The sequence below is a fragment of the Corvus moneduloides genome, chromosome 4 (assembly GCF_009650955.1).
Source record: "Corvus moneduloides isolate bCorMon1 chromosome 4, bCorMon1.pri, whole genome shotgun sequence".
NCBI lineage: Eukaryota > Metazoa > Chordata > Aves > Passeriformes > Corvidae > Corvus > Corvus moneduloides.
In genome coordinates this window covers 39,202,609-39,221,237 of record NC_045479.1, presented here as the reverse complement: position 1 = coordinate 39,221,237, position 18,629 = coordinate 39,202,609, and the positions used below count along the sequence as shown (strand labels likewise).

The window sequence follows — 18,629 nt, the reverse complement described above, 5'->3', positions numbered from 1 at the left end:
CAGGCCATACGGTCTGTATTTGATTTTCCAGGAAGTTTGGGTGTTCTCATCTGGAATGCCCCCAGTCTCTTTTTTAATTTCAAGATTCTTTACTCTCTGCACTATGGAAAACAGAATTGGAGGGCCTTCTTTCTGTGCTGGCCACACTACAGCCTCAAGCTCGAGCTGGGCAAAAACCTGATACATTTATCCCATGTATCAAACAGGACTGGGAGAGATCTTGTGATTATAGTGCGAAGAGTTAATTTTTAAAACTTCTATTATTAAGTTTCCAAAGTAAAAATTATTTACATAACTTTGCATCATGGGGCAATGAAAACAAACGGATTTGAAATATGTGCCAGTTCCTATTGATATATATGTATGACTATGCCAAGGACAGGGAGAATTTGCAAATGAGTGTTTAGTCAGTGCTATTTCCTTCATGCTTGCAGACCAATGCAGGGGTCTAGTGCTACTGTCCTGCAAAGCCACCTGGTGTGGATGCTTTCCTCTCTGAAGAGGCCTCTGCCACTATTTCCCCCCAACACTCTGCTACTTTGCTGATCAGTGGAGACATTTCAGCTGCAAACCTCTCATGCTCAACAGCTGCAGTCCTGGGGAAGAAGTGGAACTAGTCTGAGAACTGGGTTTGGGTTTTCAGACTTCTGAGTGTAACTCCAAAAGGCATTGCTTAAATTCAGAGCTTTATCCCAAAAATATAGTGCAGCTCCCACAGAGATACAAGGATCTGAAGCCTTTGAGGAGGTGATCATATCCACTGAGCAGGGTGAAGTGGCCCAACTCCTAGTCCATCCTGTAACTGAGGTACAGGAATAGTAACCAGTTCTTTTAAGCCCATGGATATCTACATTAGGCACTGTAGAACTCTCCTAAGGATGACTGCGCTGTCAATATATTGACCTTCTGTGTCTTTGATGAGAGACATACCTCTGGGGTATGATTCCTGCTTGGGCATAAGCAGTCATAAGGGCAGTCCGGGATGATTACCCTGGATAGATAGACATCTGTTGAATGGAAATGTTGCTGTGTGATCACATAGAGACACTTGGTGTTTGCTCTTTCTCCTCAGTCAGTGAGCTTCTCCAGAAGATAGTTCAGACCTGAGATGCCATAGGCCACCATGTGTTTGAGGAGCTGGAGGGAGCCAGGGTAGGCAGCAGCTTGGTCTCTTGAGTGCAGCCTGTATATGGTGTGTATAACTCAATACCATCCTGATATCTGGCTTCCACATCACACGGGCAAAGCAATCATTTCTGAGCCAGAAGTGGAGACAAGGACTTAAGAGACAAGAAAGAAATACCAGATCAAAGCCAAATTTATTCTCCTGATAACCCATCAAAGGGTTTTTATGAAGGTGTTATATTAGGCCCATATTCAGCTTTCTTCTGCCCAAGTTTTGGACGCATGCATGAGGATGCTTAGTAAAACACATCATTTTAAGGCTTTGTGCAAACCAGCCCAGCCTAGATAGATACATAGAAAAACATCCATGAGACCCAACCTTTGAAAAAGGGCTGCGGGAGACATGAACCTCCAGGAGGGGTTCACTCAGCTCACCCCATTATACCTGCCCCATCTTTTGGAAAGAACAGTTCCTCTTCTTGAACATGTTAAGATTTTTAGGGACAGAAATACCCAGGTTTGGGCCCCTTCTTGTCCTGAGAGGAATAAAATTGCAGGTCTTTGGTGTTCTCTGCCAACCAGGTTGTGTGGCCTCACCGATGTGGGGAGGGCGGGAAACCTCTGTCTTTATCCTCGATAAGAAATAGCTGCTCCACCTGCTATTAGTTTGATTTGCAAACATCAGCAAGCAACCACCAAAGGCAAGCAAGGACACTGTGTGTGATTTGGCAGGGATTTTGGCATGAGTGTGCAAAAAGCTGTGTACTATGATGTCTGGCCAAGCTGCTGCAGCACTTGCCAGCGGTGCTCGGTGCCTGGCATTCGGCTGCTGCACAAGGCCATGGCTGTTGTGCTCTTGGCCCAGCTCTTGTCACTGATCTCATGCTCTGGGCCTCTGGAGTGCACAGACGCCCGTAGCCTTGGGATGGGGGCACTGGTAGAGCTGGTGTGTCCCCATCACACGCCTCTACAGTCCCCACCACGTGCTGTGGCCCCACAGCTCAGTGATGGAGGGAGGAACATGCCAGTGCTCAATCCTAGCTGGGCTACCTTGCAGTTTCCTCTCTCCTTGAACCCTGAAGCTGTGTGCACCCACCTGGAGCACTATGTTGGCTAGGACACGCTTCTGCTACCCTTCCCAACTGGGAATTTGAGTAAGAGGGGTGGGGAGGGCAGTCTGCAACTGGGCTTGGACTGTACCCTCGCTGCGCTGACAATGGGGACCCTGCCTGGACAGTGAAAGCCCTCAGAGGAATTTTAGCATCTTTTGGGGGTCCCAGGGCCTCTGCAACAGCAAAGCTGCAGGTGCTGAGGTGATGTTTTCCCTGGAGACTTAAAGGGTTTGAGGTTCACAAAAAGCTTTGCCCTCTTGGACCAAGGTGCCTTCACACCTGCTCCGTGCTGCTGACTACTACTCCAGATCTCTAGGACCTGGGACCATCTCTCATCCCAAGGAAAGCTGCTCGTTGTAGTGAGGTTCTGCATGATGCAGTAAGCACCCAACTGGGGTATAAAGAGGACACCAGGACCTGCAGGAGCCAGACCCCAAGAAGCTGCAGCCTCAGCCTGAGGAGAATCAAGAGCAGGTCACTTCCAGGGGAAGGCCAAGGGTGGCTCAGGGATCAGTCCAGCCCAGTCACGCCACGGCTGCCTCCCAACCTGCCCATGGCCTGTGCAGCCATTGCAGAGCATCCCCCAGCCCCACAGAGTACTTACTCTGAGAACAAGAGAAGGGCCTCTTGCTTTTGCAAGTTCTCCACAAATCAATTGAAATGCTGGGTTTTTTTCCTCTTTTTCTCCTGGGGGTTTTTTGTTGGTTTTTTTTTTTTCCACAGGTTAGGAGTGGTATTGTACCAGAGTGTTGCGCAAAGCCTTGGCTAGAAACATCTGAAAGTTTCAGTTGTGTTATTTGCTGACATACAGGCATTGCCATGTCCTGCCTGCCATAAGACCTCTGACACCAGCAGCTACTTTGAGCATAATAAAGCAACTGATAGTGAAGACAGGCACCAGCAGAAAACTGAAATTATGGCATGTGAAATGACTTATCAGACAAAGCTGCCAGCTCATAGGTATGAAGCCCAGGTACAAATCAAGTCCATATAAAAATATTATGGTTAAAAATTAGATTCCAGGGATATTTTGAATCAACCACTGTGTTCTTATTGAAGAGACTCTTCAGTTTCCTTGCTGTACCATGTAAAAATATATGTATCTATCCTTGTCTGCAATGTTGGCCTTGTTTCTCTTGTGTGGAGATATTAACTGTACATTATTTTATTATTATCACTTCTCCTTTGTGTCTACATTGGTTTCAGGACAGAGTAGAGTTCAGAGATAAACTTTTATATCATGAAGAAAAAACTCTCACAACTCCCTCAGCCTTCACTACACATCCCCTCAGCAAACAGTTCACAGTACAAGTCAACAAACCATTCTTTCTTTTAAATAAACTTGTCTTAAACACTTCTGATGACCAATAAGTAGTAACTGAGACAGAGCCCTGGCAGTAAGCTCGCTACTGCCAAGCACCCTGACCCCACAAGAATGGTTATGCTACTAGTTTTTAAGAACTGTGGAGAGCTGGAGGAGAAGAAATACGTTTGTTAAAAACCGTGGTTCAGATCCTTGAGGGGCAGGCAGTGATTGAGCTGCCGTGCAGCGCTAGTTGGTACAACTGCTTGGCAAAATATCTCTAAAATAACAGGCACTCAAGGTCAAGACCCACTGTGGTTCCAAACATCCATTGCATAATGGACAGTATCTGGTTTATTAAAGGAGGGCACAGAACTAGGGAGGAGAAGGGAACAACGGTATCTTTCCACATGGGCACTAATCTGGCCAGCAGGCAACAGCAGAGCCCCCTTTCCCCCAACAGGCTGAGGCTTCTGATGAATTTAATGTTTTCTGAAGACTGTCTCAACTGAAATCAAACTCACTTATGACCTTTTCTCTGAGCAGCAGGACAACAAAATCCATAATGCAAAGGCAGTCAAACAGAAGACAAGAATGTGATTTTTTTAAATGAATGTTTTATTCATTAAGTATTTATAAAAATGTGTAAAATACACTCAAATATATTTGATCTGTTGACTGTAGCTAAAAATATAAAAATATACTTAAATGCATAAATTAAATTGACAATAGTAGCACAGTTCTGTGTTCACTCAGTGTTTGTCAGGAACACAATTATAAGTAATTATATTGCATATGAGCACGGAATATGTACTGAAGATGTTTTTTACTCCAGGCGCTGGCAAAGGATTTATGGCTAGCCACATAAATTTCAAAACTGGGGGGTTTTCACTATGGTATACTGCTCTGCTGTAGAGCAATATATATTTAGCATCTTGATGTTACTTACAGTATTTCTTTAGCTTTCAAATAAACGAAGAAACAACTAAACTGTCATGGTTATTAGTCTGCATCACTGACACTGTGTGTCCCAATTCCATAGTTTTTTCTCAATTAGCTAGTCCCTGGTCTCCAGTATTTCCTGCCAGCCTTAAAAAACAAATCCCATTTTGAACCAGCTGTCACTGAGGTCACTGACCTCACAGACCAGTTTGCTTTGGCCATGGTGGTGCTACCAGCAAGTCAGGAGTTTGACTTTGTCAGCCTGAGGGGGACAGTTGAAGACGTGGGGTCTACAGCGAGTTGCCCAAATACTGGGGTGAGCACTCATATCAATCCGAAGTTCAGCATCCTGGGATTATAGGTCCCAGAGCTCCAGAGCCCAGGCATCTGTGACATGGCCATGAGGGAGTGGTGGTCATTCTATATTGTATTTTATTTACACAAACTGTATGTCTGAAGTATTGAAAGAAACCTGAATAATTGTTAAGCACCTGCCAAGGCACTCCTTGGACATGAAGCTGTGGCTGCAGTAAGCTGTACCTCTGAGTGTCAGATGCATTTCTCTGATCTGTGGCCTTGGAGAGAGATGCTGATATAGTGATTAGATGGTTACTGTTCTCATCCCTCTAGCCCATATACTAAATCCCAGGCTGAGGAGCACTGCTAAGTGCTCATGTACTCCTACCTGTCTAGTATTTAACTTTCTGCTTTCAAAGTCAATGCATAAATAACCATATACAATACATAATACAAACTTGAAGCTCACACATTTTCTTTTCTCTGTTCTACAACTGAAAGGAAATTCATAGTTTATTATGGCACAAAATAATATTTCTGGCATTTTAGGCATTATTTATTGCTAAATAACTATAGCAGCAGAGAAAAATGTATAAAGTTGCACTTTTTGACATCTTCACAGTATGCCTATTTCTCTCACCTACTTTTGTGTTCCATTAGTAACAAAAAACATCATTTATCAACTCAGCTATGTAAAATCTTTTTTTTTTTCCTACAATTGCTAGTGGATCTTTTAATTGTATTGCACAGATTAAAAAAATATTTATTACAATTTTTTCATTATTAAATAACTTTCAATACAAAAATTTGAATTAACCTAAAAGCCCAACCCTGCAAGTGCTTCAGAAGTGGAATGGTATTTTCTTCAGGCAAGCATTCCAGTTGACTTTCATGAAAGTACTCAGGTAGCTTTGTGAACAATGCAGAGATTTGAAGGATGGGCTCCAAGTGTGCAAATCTTAGCTTATGGATCAGCAACAACACTAGCCTTGCTTTCTAACATTATTATTGGGAAACATCAAGAAGGGAATTCTGAATATCATCAAGGACATTCAAAAGATGTCTTTTTCCTTAAGAGCTTTGTTCCACACAGAAGCTCCTTTAAATCCATTCTTGTTACATTAACAATTCCCCATCAGTCCTGTTATTCAGCTTAGAGGCACAGTAAATATAATTACTTATACTGAGAAGTAGGTGTTGTATATTAACAAAATGCTACATAGAAACTTTTTTACTTTTTCTCTGTGATTTACACTGGTTTCATATGAGCAGAACTGGCTAGAGAGCAGAACCAGAGCAATAATGTGTGTATACGGTCTCATGTGTGACCTACTTGGGCAGAAATGTAAAGCTGCTCAAGAGCACCGTGCCAGAGTGTTTAAGGTCATCTGTCATGTTATGAAGTGATGAGGAGGAAGAGGCTTATGAACTGTGTCCAGTATTAGCTGAGAGAAAAGATGAAACAAGTTGTCTGCTATGACATCATCATTTTGGGTACACATTTGTGAACTCTGTAGATGCAGACAAGGGAGCTGAGAGTGATAAAATAAACTGCAGGATGATGTGTGTCTTTCTGAGAATGATGAACAACATGCACACACAGCATACAATCAGACTTTTGCTGATTTACTCAGGTCATCTAGTATTGAGTGAGCTCCATTTCCCTCAGCATTAAAAAATGGCACAGTGATATAGAGTGTGAGGTATTTTATAGGGTACACTTGGTGTGTCTTAACAGTGTAATTGTACTGCTGGTAACTAACATGGTGATCGTCATTCCTCGGCTACCCCTGCAAAAAAGAAAGGACCAAATGCAGTGCATGTAACACAACAGCAGTTCTCATGATGCCTTAAGTCCAGCAGTTACTAACACGACCAACGATCGATCTAAAGATGCCATGCTCTTTTGTCCTTGCTTGCTAACCTAGTCATCTAGCAAAGGAAACAGAGAAATGAAGGCATTTCTTTGTGGTTTTGCTTAGACTTTCCTCTGTGAAAATGTCTTCCACTCTAATGCTAGTTCCCTTCTTCTTCAGTTTCCATTAAGGGTGGTGAATTTTGAGGTTTGTCTGGTGCCAAAGAAGATGTGCAGGAGGGATGAGCAGTATTTTCATACAGAAACACCTAAAAAGATTAACTAAGTTTACATGTTTTGAGCAGCAGTGACAGCTGATTTGAAGGGTGGCTTCTGAGGCATGTGAGGCTATTTGGTCAAGAAAGGATAAGATTCCAGATGGAATAGGAAGAGCGACTATCAGGCTGTTACCTTCTCTCTAGGAAAACTAGAGTGACATGGATGTGCACAGTCCTGCTGTGCCACAGGAGTTCCTCCGTTAGGCACTTAGTTAGCTACTTACTGATTCTCAGAAGGCCTTCAGAAATATTTATTTTTCTCAAAAACAGAAGTGGAATTTAGGCACTTGTCTTCAGCAACAAGCTCAGTTTTCTCTAGGAAAAGTATGGGTAGATGTATGAAAGAACTACAAAGCCCTCCCTTCTTTTCATGACGGAGAGGAACTGTTACTGCCTCTTCACTATTTGTTTGAGGAGCATTTTATAAAGACAAGCAATAGCTGAACAGAGTGTTTAGACCCTTGAATGAGATGCCTCTTTGCAGAGGAGAGAGCACTGCGCATAATCCACTTGGCTGGGCAGGATATCTGGTAAGTGCTCTTGGATTGTACTTCTTGCTAATCACCACATGTCTTCAGTAATGAGTCCCTGCCTGGGGGCATGGGGGTTGGAACTAGATGATCTTTAATGTCTCTTCCAACCCAAAACATTTGATGGTTCTATGATCAGCACAGCTCTGCCAGCCTACATTCCCTGATGATCCTTTTTCCATTCCAACTGCTCTTGCGGTGGTGACATCAGGTAACATTCTAGTGGAAAATTCTTTCTATGCAGACATTCTGGGGCCAAACTGTCTCTTTGTGAAAACAAATGGCATTTGAAGGATACCAACACTTGGGGCAAAGCAGCCATGCTGCAAGCAGCTTAAGGCCAGTTGTGTAGATGGTGGAATATATACCTTTATATGTCTTTGTTTCAATACGTTTGCAGTCCCTCTACTTTTTTGGCTGTCATGCTACAGCATTGTTTCTAATGAGCTATGGAAGTTGCCAGACTTCACATCCTCACAGATCTGTTAGCACAAATGTCTGAGGTGTTTCTTTGAACATCTTTCTTAATTCAAATTATACACATGTGAAAGTACACAGACACAAACTGTGGTCTGATTCTGCTCTCTTAAACCAGTGTAATGAAATGAGAATGTGACCTTTCTCCCCTCAAAGTATGTGGTGGGAGAAAGGTCTGCTAGACTTCACTGCAGTGTATGTTGTTTGATATTTTTCTACTATGTCACACTAGACTGAAACAGTTGCTTCTAGTGAGGTGAACCCTGTTTTACTTGGTTGTCAATGAGTTCTGTAAAAGGTATGCCACTGTGTTACGGTTTATACCCATTTTTGTCAGATGAAAAGCGGTAAGTTTAAAGTGTAGAGTAGCATTGTAATTCCTATACAGGACTACTGTTCCCTTGCTTAATAGTAGCTTATTTCATCTCACAAACACTGAAATATTTTTTAAAAATGAGGTTCTCCTTATAGGATTTTTCCTGTGTCATGCCAATAGCTTCCCAAACACAGCAGTCCTGTTAGCCATACAATTTAAAATAGTTTATGTAGAACAGTTTATAAAAACTGTGATAAGAAAAAATAGTATTATCTGAAGCATAATATTAATATCAACAATATAGAAAAAATACATATTTACATAATGCCAAAATACAATTATATACATTAATATCTATTACATTTAAATTATATATCTTTAAAAAAAAATCACCAGACCAATAAATTATACACAGTCTCAACCAAAAGGTCTGGCACCTTTCTGGTGCATGAAATACATACATTAAAAAAACCAAAACGAACCCCCTAGTTAACAAATGTGTTCACAAAAGCAGGTATCTCTAACATTCTTAGTGCCTTGAATAAACAGCATCTGAAAGCAAGGAAAACTGAGATTAGAAAAAGTAAAACAACGCAGATTCAGCAGTGCTCTGAGAGGTGGCTGTGTGGCAGCAGCACTGGCTGGTGACTGATGTGACAGCTAAAGATCAGATCCCATCTCTGCTTGGACTCTCAATGTATGGAACCTGGATATTTCAGTTCTTGGCCTCCTCCAAGCCTGTTCTACCTGTTGATGACAACTCTGATTTCTACAGGCTAGATCAAGAAAATTATTTTGATCTCTTACCGTATAACCCTAATGCCTAATGTCCAAATTTGTGGAGCTACTGAGATCTTTCTGTCTTGACTCTAAAAACTTCCATATCCCTCAAGAATCTGCTCTACCAAGGCACACAGGTCACCTCTGCTTACAGCTTCTCCACATTGGTCCTCTGGCCATGAGAACAGGAGGGGAAGGGCAGTGCTAGTGCCAGGTTTGTTACCCCTGCAACTCTTATTAGCAAAGGACTGGATACAGGCTAGGAAAAGGAGCCTACATGGATTGGGATCTGGGGAGAAAGAAAGAGCACAGCCTAGGACACCTGTATTTTCCAGTCAAGGCAGATGGGAAATCTCCCAAGGCTGCCTATATAATCAACAGCAGATGAGGGTGATGCAGAGAGAAATCGAACGCTATGAATGACAGAAGAGCCCAGTGAGTGCTGTCAGTGGCCTTAGTTGCTTAAAGGCGGATGATGTAAAGACTTGTGGGGTAAAACCAATATCATGATATCCTGACAGCACAGGAACCATCAAGTGTGAGACAGGGAGAGCATAAAGGTAAGGTAGGAGCAGGAAGTGCTGTTATAATGACTACTAATGAAGGAAATAAAGACAGAACTGCAAGAATGAAAAGAGCAGAGAGAACAAATGAAGGTCCAGGAAATAAAGAAATATCAATGGTTAAGGATAGCACAATTCCCTCTCAATTACATTGTCAGTGAGCTACTGCATTTGAAACATTTTACAGTTTGATAAACTTGCAGTTACCTCTGTGATACTCTGGATTCACATTTTCATATATTGGAAATAAGGGATTTTCTTGTTCACTGCGAAGTTTTCTGGCTCTTAATACATCTCTCACACATTGATGTAGATACACATATTGACACTGCAAAAGATTTGTTTTTAAGACACTCTGAGGAATTTCATAATTTAATTTTCTGTATTGCGAAAAATCAGTACAAGCTAACTCCTTCACACAAAATCAAGGGTGGTGTCAAGACTTGATCTCCTTTTTATGCTAGTAATATACTAAACTTTCGTGATCACCTCTCTTTAGAAATAACACCAGTAAAACATAAATGAACACAGTATGTTTTGACAGATCATGCCTTGAATGAAAGCTTTAACAACTGTAAAGTGCAATTTCACATGGTACTGTGTTGGACAGCTGCTACTTCTGAATGCTTTGGTATAAAGTACATGTAGAAGAATTACTATGTACAGGGAAGCATGCAGAAAAGACAATTTCCTCATTTTCTTTTTTTTGTTCTGAAAATAAATATTTTCCACAGAATTTTATAATAACATATAAATATTTCAGACAACCTTGAGAAACCTAAATCTCTGGAAAAAAAAATCAGTATTTTTTTGATCCAGCATAAGTTCTAAGATTGTTTCTGACAATGCAGCAAATGACAGTCTCTTCTGAAGAGTGCCTTTCATAGAACGGAGCTAAGATGACATTCACAACCAAAGTAAGGAGGCTCAGCATGTTATTGGCTATTGACTACTCACCAAACTATCTTAACAGAATAGATCATTGAACTTTCATGATTTGCTACTCTTTGTGGTTTATGACATGGGTCACAATAATTTTTGATTAGTGTAACATGGCCCCCAAACATTAGGCCGAGCATGTTTATATATCAAGGTGTACCTTTTTAATGTTACTTTACCTCAAAAACATAATTTCTCCAATAAGTATATGTATTTTCTCCCATCACACCTTTTCTTATTTTCCACAAGAAATTTGGCCATTGCTCTGTGTCTTTTTCCCAGTGCTCTGGCTCTGGGAAAGTGAGGATATCTGCCTTTATGTACATACAGCTGCTGTCTCTGGGGAGCAGAACCCTGCACCCCACCCACCAATGCGACGGAAAGTTGGCCAAGCACAGAGACTTTCTTTGGCAAAGACCATTTTCGACTGGAATGGTTAAAGCTGCTGTAGCACACTGCCTTTTGAGCTGATGCAGAGAGTTTTCCCTTGCACGTCTCCACCTGCAGTCTCTTGTCTTAAACAGCGTTGAGCCAAGTCTGAAGCAGGGACATTGTTTTGTTGCTGCTGTTTTTCTGTGACTGAATATTGTCAAGTATGATGGTACTGTGGCCTTTGACTTTTGTGCAGATCTGGCTGCCTTTTGACTTAGATGTCATGTCAAGCTCATGCCAAAGGTAGGCTTTGTAACACACAACTTCTGTTGTCTGTAAGTCAAATTTAGACTCTTGAGGCAGTTGCCTCTTTTTTACAGCTAGGGAAAAAGAGCCACCCTCCTGAGATGTTTGTCTGCCTTTGCAGACTGTGGATGATGGGAATGTAGGAGGATCTCTGAAGATGCCCAGACCAGGCTGGGAATCTGTCTCTCTTCCAACAGAAGGTCTTCTGTGATTAAGATATTTCCAGGAACCCCTTTGTTTTGTGTTCCCAGCTGGGCCTCTCTTTATACCCATATAAGACTTTTACATCTATCAGAAAATGCTGTCACTGACAGATTTGTTTCCAAATTGCAGCAAAGAGCTCCATTAGCATCAAGCTACAGGCAGACCCATCAAACTTGTTCTCATTCTTCTATTAATGGTTCACAAGGAAAATGTAAAGACTACCTCTACAACACATCTTTATTAAATCAGCTCCTAAGTGTTTAGGTCCTATCAGTATAACATGATTTTCTTGCAGTTTTAAAAGCACGGAAAGAAATATAAAACATTTACTTCTTCTGCACTTTGAGAATAAATGTACTTGCTTTTCCATAGTATGTTAGGAGAACGCCAATCAACTTCCCAAAATAATTTTAATGAAAATGACAGAGCAGCTCAATAAAACATAAACTGCAAAGGCACAAGGTTACAGTGGCTAGAGTTTTAAAATTGCATACATCTAATTTTCTCTGTCCTGCATTCCTCTTTCCTATTATGTCAACCTATCTGTCTGGTTTAGGCTTGTTTTCCAAACCCATCCCTGAAGGACGTATCTCCACTTAAAGCTCATTTACTGGGCTCTGCAGTAAAGCAACAGTGCGCTGTTAAGTGTCTGCTGCTTAATGCTGCTGGGGTGATTGTGGGCCAGGGCAAAAAAGGGAGAAATCTGCAGGAAGCATACCTGCCACTTGTTATGGTTTGGACCCTCTCTCTAAGAGAGCCAATGAACTGGAAATTCTCACAGAGCTAAAATACAGCTAACTAGTATTCCACAGTGGAGTAAGTGCAAAGTGCTTTGAGAGCCTTTAGGATGAGAGATTATTATATACTGTAGCTGTTGTTGCTGCATAGCAGGCTATCCAAACCTTACCTCTGTCTGAACCATGTGAACACGGTGAAGCCTTAGATCATGTACTGCTGCATAAATGTCAACAGTGTCCTTCGAATCCAGCTGTTGCAGAATTCGGTCCAGCGCAATGAATGTGCCAGTCCTGCCAACACCAGCACTGGAAAAGAAAACAACCCAAGCGATGTAAAAGCAGATGGATCAAAGCATTCACTATCTTCACGGGATACTTTTGTAAAGTTCAGATTTCTAGGGTGAGAAGCAAATTGTTCAAATGGCATCTTTGGGACTTTATAACACTTTATAATGAATTTATTTAGGAAGGAGGAAAGGATAGCAACGGTAGAGGTATCTCTGCTACTGCCTGCACTGCTTTCTGCTTTGGATTAACCCAGTCATTGAGATACACTGCAAGACTGAAACTGGCTAACTTTGAAACCTCTTCTCTCCAGGGATGCAGCTGTGGGACACAGCAGACACCTGACATGCTGCAGCACATGCTGTACAGGCAGACACAGGCAGGGTCATGTAAGATACAAGCCTCAGCCCATATAATGGTTGAGGGGTCAGATACTACAATCAGGTAGTACCAGAGAACACATGGCTTTATCAGAAGATACAGCACCAACTGCACTCTCTCACTCTCTCTCTCTCTCTGTAGCCCTGCACTCTGCTGCAACTGGCTGGTGGATTACAGATCAGGCCAGTCCAGTTTTGTCTTTTTTGTATGCAAGTGTAGGGGTGGACCACAGAACTGAGGGTAAACTGCAGCCCTGTGACTGCCAGAGACGGAAAAAGCAGAAGAGCAAGAAAAGGTAGTAAGAAAAGGGAATCTCAGTCGGAATGGGGGAAGGGATGGATGGATCTGTCAGCTAGTCTCAACATCCATACATAGACTCACCCCAGGTAAATCTTACCTTTTTTAAAACACCCCTTTGTGATTCAAATGTTGGGCCACAACAGCAGCATAAGGGCAATTTAAGAATGCAAAAGCTTATGAGCAATGGCAGCTGCTGACACTTTAGTGCTCTCCAGTGGTCCCACAGAGACACAGTGGCTCCCTAAGAATAATTTTTGAGGTATCTCCAGGGTGAGGTTGTGGGTGAATACATGTGCCTTGGTAATACTACTCTGATGCATCCAGAGAGTTAAGCCCATCAGCTATCTCTCAGATTCTGTAGCTGCCCATAGTCTAACAGGGATGAACATTTGGGATCTTCCCAAGGGTAGGCACAAGGGCTCTGTGCCACTGACCTGCTGCTGCTGCACATACCTGCAGTGTACAATACTTGGTCCTGTGTCTGGGGTCCTGTTGATATAATCTCTTACAGTTCTGACAAACTGAATCAGGGACTGGGTGGTCTCTGGCACACCATGATCTGGCCATACAGTGTAGTGGAAGTGACGAATGAGCCTTGTTGAGTCAAGCTGCTCTTCCTGTTGGGATTCAAAAGTCTGGGTCATCAGGACAAGAGAGGAAGGGGAACATACAACATGTACCTTCAGAGAAAATGGTATCTCTTCTACCAGAGCAGAGCCAGGCACGATGCAACTGTGCTGCAGCAGAAGAAACCTTCCTAATTTAGCCTTGCAAGTGTTTTAAGCCAATTAATCAGGAAAAAAAAAAGAATGCAAACATACGCTGCAGATTTTAAACTCTCGTATTGTCCACTCTGGGAGCACTGATTCAGACAGCATCTCAACAATCAGGTCTCCATAGTACAAGGAATCCTGGTCATGGGGCCAGTATTGATCACACTTTACCTGCAGGGACACAAGGAAAGACAGATTTAGTGTTAGAAACAGCTATAAACAATGCCTCCATCTAGCACTGGCAGAAGCAGACTTCAGACCTCTTGTGCCTGAGGATGAGGGAAGAAAGGCAGTAGCTGAACTCAGAGAGAGATGCCAGTCCCTGCCATGTCAACAAACAGGGTCTGGCATGGGAATGGGTTAGCATGGGGTTGGGAAGTGGAAGTTCTCATAATTCATTTGTGATGGGCGGAATGGGAAGCACTTCACTGATGCCCTCTTCTAGGGCATATTTTCTGCGCCAACTCTTCTCAAATCTCTGCTTGGATGAGAGCTAGGCTTCCAGTGCCCCTTCCTCACCTCTTGCTGAGACATGGCAGTAGGGTCCTGTAGGGTATGCCCAGCCCCTGCCCTAGAGGCATGTCTGCTGAGATAAGGAGATTGCACAATCCAAGGCAGGGGCTGGGCATACCCTACGGGGTCCCATTTGGAACCAGTGAGGTGCAGAAGGACACAGATCCTATTCTGCATCGGCTTTCGCCCTCTCCTCAGGAAAAAATGGTAAGCTGAAAGGAACTGACCCCGTGTGTGCCACTAGAGGATCACTGCCTCAAGTTTGTTTAGTCTTCTCACAGACCTAGTCCCTGTCTTACAAAGGGCACAGGACATGGTCATACTTGGGAAGGTATGCTACACCTCCACTCAGTAGGAGTGTTAAGTGCACAAGTAGTCTCTTTACTAACTACATCAGGGCTTATATATCAGAGATAATTTGATGTATTTACTGATCAACATTTGCTCTCTGAGCTTATATTTGAAGTAGAAGTTGATCAGAGTTGATGCAATAAACAGACACTTTTTGTTGGTGGTTGTCCTCCTGCATGCTTAAGAAAATTGTATTAGTACTAGTGAACAAAGTCCTGGATTAGAGACCAGAAGTACTGAGCTGTGCTCCTACTTCTAGCCTTGACGTGCTGCATGATCTTGGGACAGTCTGTGTATCCTTACTTCACAGTCTTAATCTGTCTCCAGTCTTTATATTATACCTTTTCTCTCATGCTGCTTATCTCAACTGGGCCCTTTTTGGCTTTAGTGTGATGCAAATAAGAAGCAAAAACTTTTAATAGATGTTAAAACAGACATTAATAATAAAGAGGAGTCACTGCTCACCCGGCCCTTCTCAACACACTGGGTCACCATGACAATATTGTGAACATTTTGCTCCCATGCCATCTTCCAGAACTCATCTTTGGTTCCAGGCAAAGGACCCTGAGTTGCTATGTATTCCCTGTGGAAATTATTGCCCTGCAAATAAAGAGAACTCCATTAGTTTCCAAAAAGGCAGAAAAAAATCTTCTAACAACTGAACAAACCTTGGGGTTGCAGCCAGGTCTCTGCAGCAAAAATACCCTTGCTGGGACAATAGTTTTGAAAGCTAAATTGTTGCCTTGGACCGGGAAGCAAATGACTGATTTGAATAGAGAGAAGGAAGAGACCGTGGCAGTATATCTAAATGCTATTCCTTTTGTGACAGCCAAAGCTTTCCATTATTCTTTTGTGTTTAGCACAGTCTCAAGCAATTTTAAAACTGCTAGGGGTTTTTGTTTTATTTACCGTTTTTAATAAATTAGCTGAGTCCTGGCTTGAAATCTGGATTGCTAAAGCCACTGCTATTATCAATCATAACTCTTTGACAAAGGGCATTATTTTAATTTCAGCCGGTTTTATCACCCTGCAAGGTGCCAGTGCTGTCAGGATGAGCTACAGCTCCACAGTGAGGATGCCACCTGCAGTGATAGCTACAGTTATTGTGGACACTGTATAAAATCAGTGACCTTTAAAAATATGTCCTTGGCCAATTAGATTTGCTATCTCACGTAACTATAGCAATGCGAGGAAGTGTTCGTAAGTGCTGGGTAAATCACTCACACTTAACTTAATGGCAGTCAGACACAGTCTTTCAGCACACCCACAAAATGAGTTCTCAGATTTTTAGCTCAAGTGAATAAAGGAAGGGGGAGGGGAGCCTTAACCATCCAGCTTTATATTCAGTTTTAGATGAAGGAAAAATTACCACTGGAAGGAGGACTGTAACGCACCACCCTTGAGTCACTTACTGGTATGTAGCTTGCATTAATGTAGTCTGAGCAAGGGTCATCATCCACACTGGAAAGCTTCACTCTTGATGTATCATCTAGCAAGAAATTGATTACAAGAGGCTTAGGGCTAGGTCTTGATTTTCAGTCCCTCCCGCACTAACAGAAATGCATTTGGGAAAGGGCTGCCAGCACTGTTAAAAGATTTTATATGAAAAGCTAATTTATAAGGAATAACTGCTGGTTTTACTGCCTCTTTCATCCGTGAGTGCTGTGGAGTGTTCCAGAGACTAGGAGATAGATGGTAAGAAGGAAGCAGTAAATATACCGAACTTCCTCTGCTGAGCTGCATAGGATTTGTTGTGACAACAAAAGGGCCAAAATAGCATTGTCCTTTGATCCTAACAGCAGTGTGCTGTACTGGAAGCAGCACCCAGCTCTGCCGTTGAAAGAATGCACTTCAGTGATATTCCGAGCTACGCTGAGCAAGCCAAATATCTTCCGTAGGTAAAGGGCCCTCTGTACAGAGATACAGAGTGCCTGAGCTGCCAGGACACTGATTTGTGAGAAAACGCTGTGTTGGATCTCAGTCAGGTGTCATTGCTGGCATGGGCAGGCAGGACACAGGAGAGGCTGTGCTTCAAGCACATGCCACATCCATTAGTGGGGATGTGGAGCAGTCAGTTATGTGGTGTTCCTCCTTGATGTCTTACCTCCAAAATGACAGGTAGGAGATTAAAGGGGGAACCTCTCAATGACAAGACAGGTCTTGTCTGAGAAGAACAGGGTTAACTTCACACACGTATCTTACCATGCAGAATCACACTGGCTCTACATTGTATAGTAGCTTTGCTGTGTACTCTGAAGAACAAAGATTTGGCAAGGCTGTCATAGAGCACTGAATGGATGATCCCCTGCATGTAAACAACCCTACTGTTATTTCTACTCTCCTTGTTATCAACAGTGACTGAATGCCCCTAATAGCTGGAGCTTTTTCTCCCTGGACTGAATGCTAGTCATTACACCTCTAGTGTGAAATTAAATTACTGGTCTGTGTGAAGCCACTCAGGGCCATGCATCATCTGCCTCCAAGCACAAGAACCTGAGCTGGCAGAGATATTTCATCTCAGACAGAAAGAAGGGAAGGGATTGGCTGCACTCTCTTTTCCACTAGGCTTGCTGAAAAGAAGTGAAAAATAGCTGGTGTGATGCAATATTACACAACCAAAGCTAAAACTCACAGGGCAATATATTATTGTATCGATTTTTCCCTCTGTTCTCTGGCAGAAGTGCTATGTCACATGTCTGATTTCGACCCACATCTTTCAAGTCCTGCAAAAAAGTAATAGGAATAAAAAGTGAGGTGAAAATAATTAAAGGACAAGACAACACAAATGGAAATATTGCTCATCAGCTCTCAAAGGCCATGGACAGAGAACAGGGTTGGTTTTTTTTATAACTGAAATAACATAGCTAATCATACTGTTTTAAAGAAAGTGCATGGCTCATAGGTACCTTCCATACTTTATCCCACAGATGTGCCATACAAATAAACGCTGCTGATCTCAGCCAGACAGGTACCAGGCAGAGGCTGCCAACCACAAGATGCCAAACGAAGAGTTGGTTTCTGCACATGGACGAGTGGAGTTCAAATGAAATGCTCCACCTTATTTGGATTTGTGTGAATAAGACAAACAAATGCAGGCCTTTCTAATACATTAACCTGTTGATTCAGTCAGCCTGCCCCTTCATAAAGCAAGTCTTTTGCCTAGGTTAGGATCCCACCTCATACTCCTTGGACAGAAGGTAGTTGGAGTCTGCTTGAAGTTTGGTGAAGTGTGCTTCAAAGTGACTGACTTTGATCGGACTAAAATATTCAACAGGAGGAAGAAAATCACAGGATGAATCACAGTCATAATTTATCCAGTTGGTTACCAAGAAGTTTTTTAGGTATTAATTTTTTCTTTTTACCTGGAAGTTTTCCGGTACCTGGAAATTATTTTAAAAGAAAAAGAAATACTTCATCAGTATGTGATCAGGTGGGTCTGTTCAACCATAATGCCATGTTAAAAAACCAGACTTTTGACATTACCCTTTTTGCCCCAAGTTCAAATGGACTGACAGTGGCCTGTCTCTGCGAATGCTCAGCCTTGCTGTAGGTCTCTCATGGTCACTGCCGGAACAAAAAGGAAGGTATTCTGTTACATCGTTAAGTTCTGAAACTGGTAAGAGGTGGCAATGACATAACCTAAACTGGAAAATGGTAAATTGGGAAAAAAGGAATTTAAGAAAGTATGTTTCGATTTTTGGCTCTGATCCTGTGACATTGCTCTTAGATGGAGCACAGAGCTTTCTTGAATTTTAGCTTGGAAATAGTGGTGTGGAGGATAAGCATGGCACAGGTAGTAAGACTTCTTTCTTGTCTGAAACACTCACAGCCCAGTCCATCATTAAGGAGGGTGTCCTATGCTAAGATGGGGCCTAAATCGGTTGATTCTC

At 42.4% G+C, this 18,629-nt stretch overlaps 1 protein-coding gene across 5 annotated transcripts in view; it reads right to left on the bottom strand.

Annotated features, from left to right (window-relative positions):
* Positions 1 to 4,137: 4,137 nt before the first annotated feature.
* PTPRB (protein tyrosine phosphatase receptor type B) overlaps positions 4,138 to 18,629 on the bottom strand; it is a 63,560-nt gene continuing 49,068 nt past the window's right edge. For 2 of the 5 annotated variants that reach the window (XM_032105313.1, XM_032105316.1), the window contains 11 exons: positions 18,223 to 18,303; positions 18,102 to 18,119; positions 17,916 to 17,997; positions 17,372 to 17,462; positions 16,152 to 16,228; positions 15,205 to 15,339; positions 13,924 to 14,046; positions 13,556 to 13,719; positions 12,307 to 12,442; positions 9,786 to 9,906; positions 8,695 to 8,982 (listed from right to left, as the gene is read on the bottom strand). In XM_032105313.1, coding sequence (XP_031961204.1) covers positions 8,951 to 8,982; positions 9,786 to 9,906; positions 12,307 to 12,442; positions 13,556 to 13,719; positions 13,924 to 14,046; positions 15,205 to 15,339; positions 16,152 to 16,228; positions 17,372 to 17,462; positions 17,916 to 17,997; positions 18,102 to 18,119; positions 18,223 to 18,303 — 1,060 coding nt within the window. In that variant the 3' untranslated portion in view covers positions 8,695 to 8,950. Of the gene's footprint in view, positions 8,983 to 9,460; positions 9,907 to 12,306; positions 12,443 to 13,555; positions 13,720 to 13,923; positions 14,047 to 15,204; positions 15,340 to 16,151; positions 16,229 to 17,371; positions 17,463 to 17,915; positions 17,998 to 18,101; positions 18,120 to 18,222; positions 18,384 to 18,629 lie in introns of those variants that run through there. The other 3 variants (XM_032105315.1, XM_032105314.1, XR_004239539.1) reach the window with 3 other exon arrangements.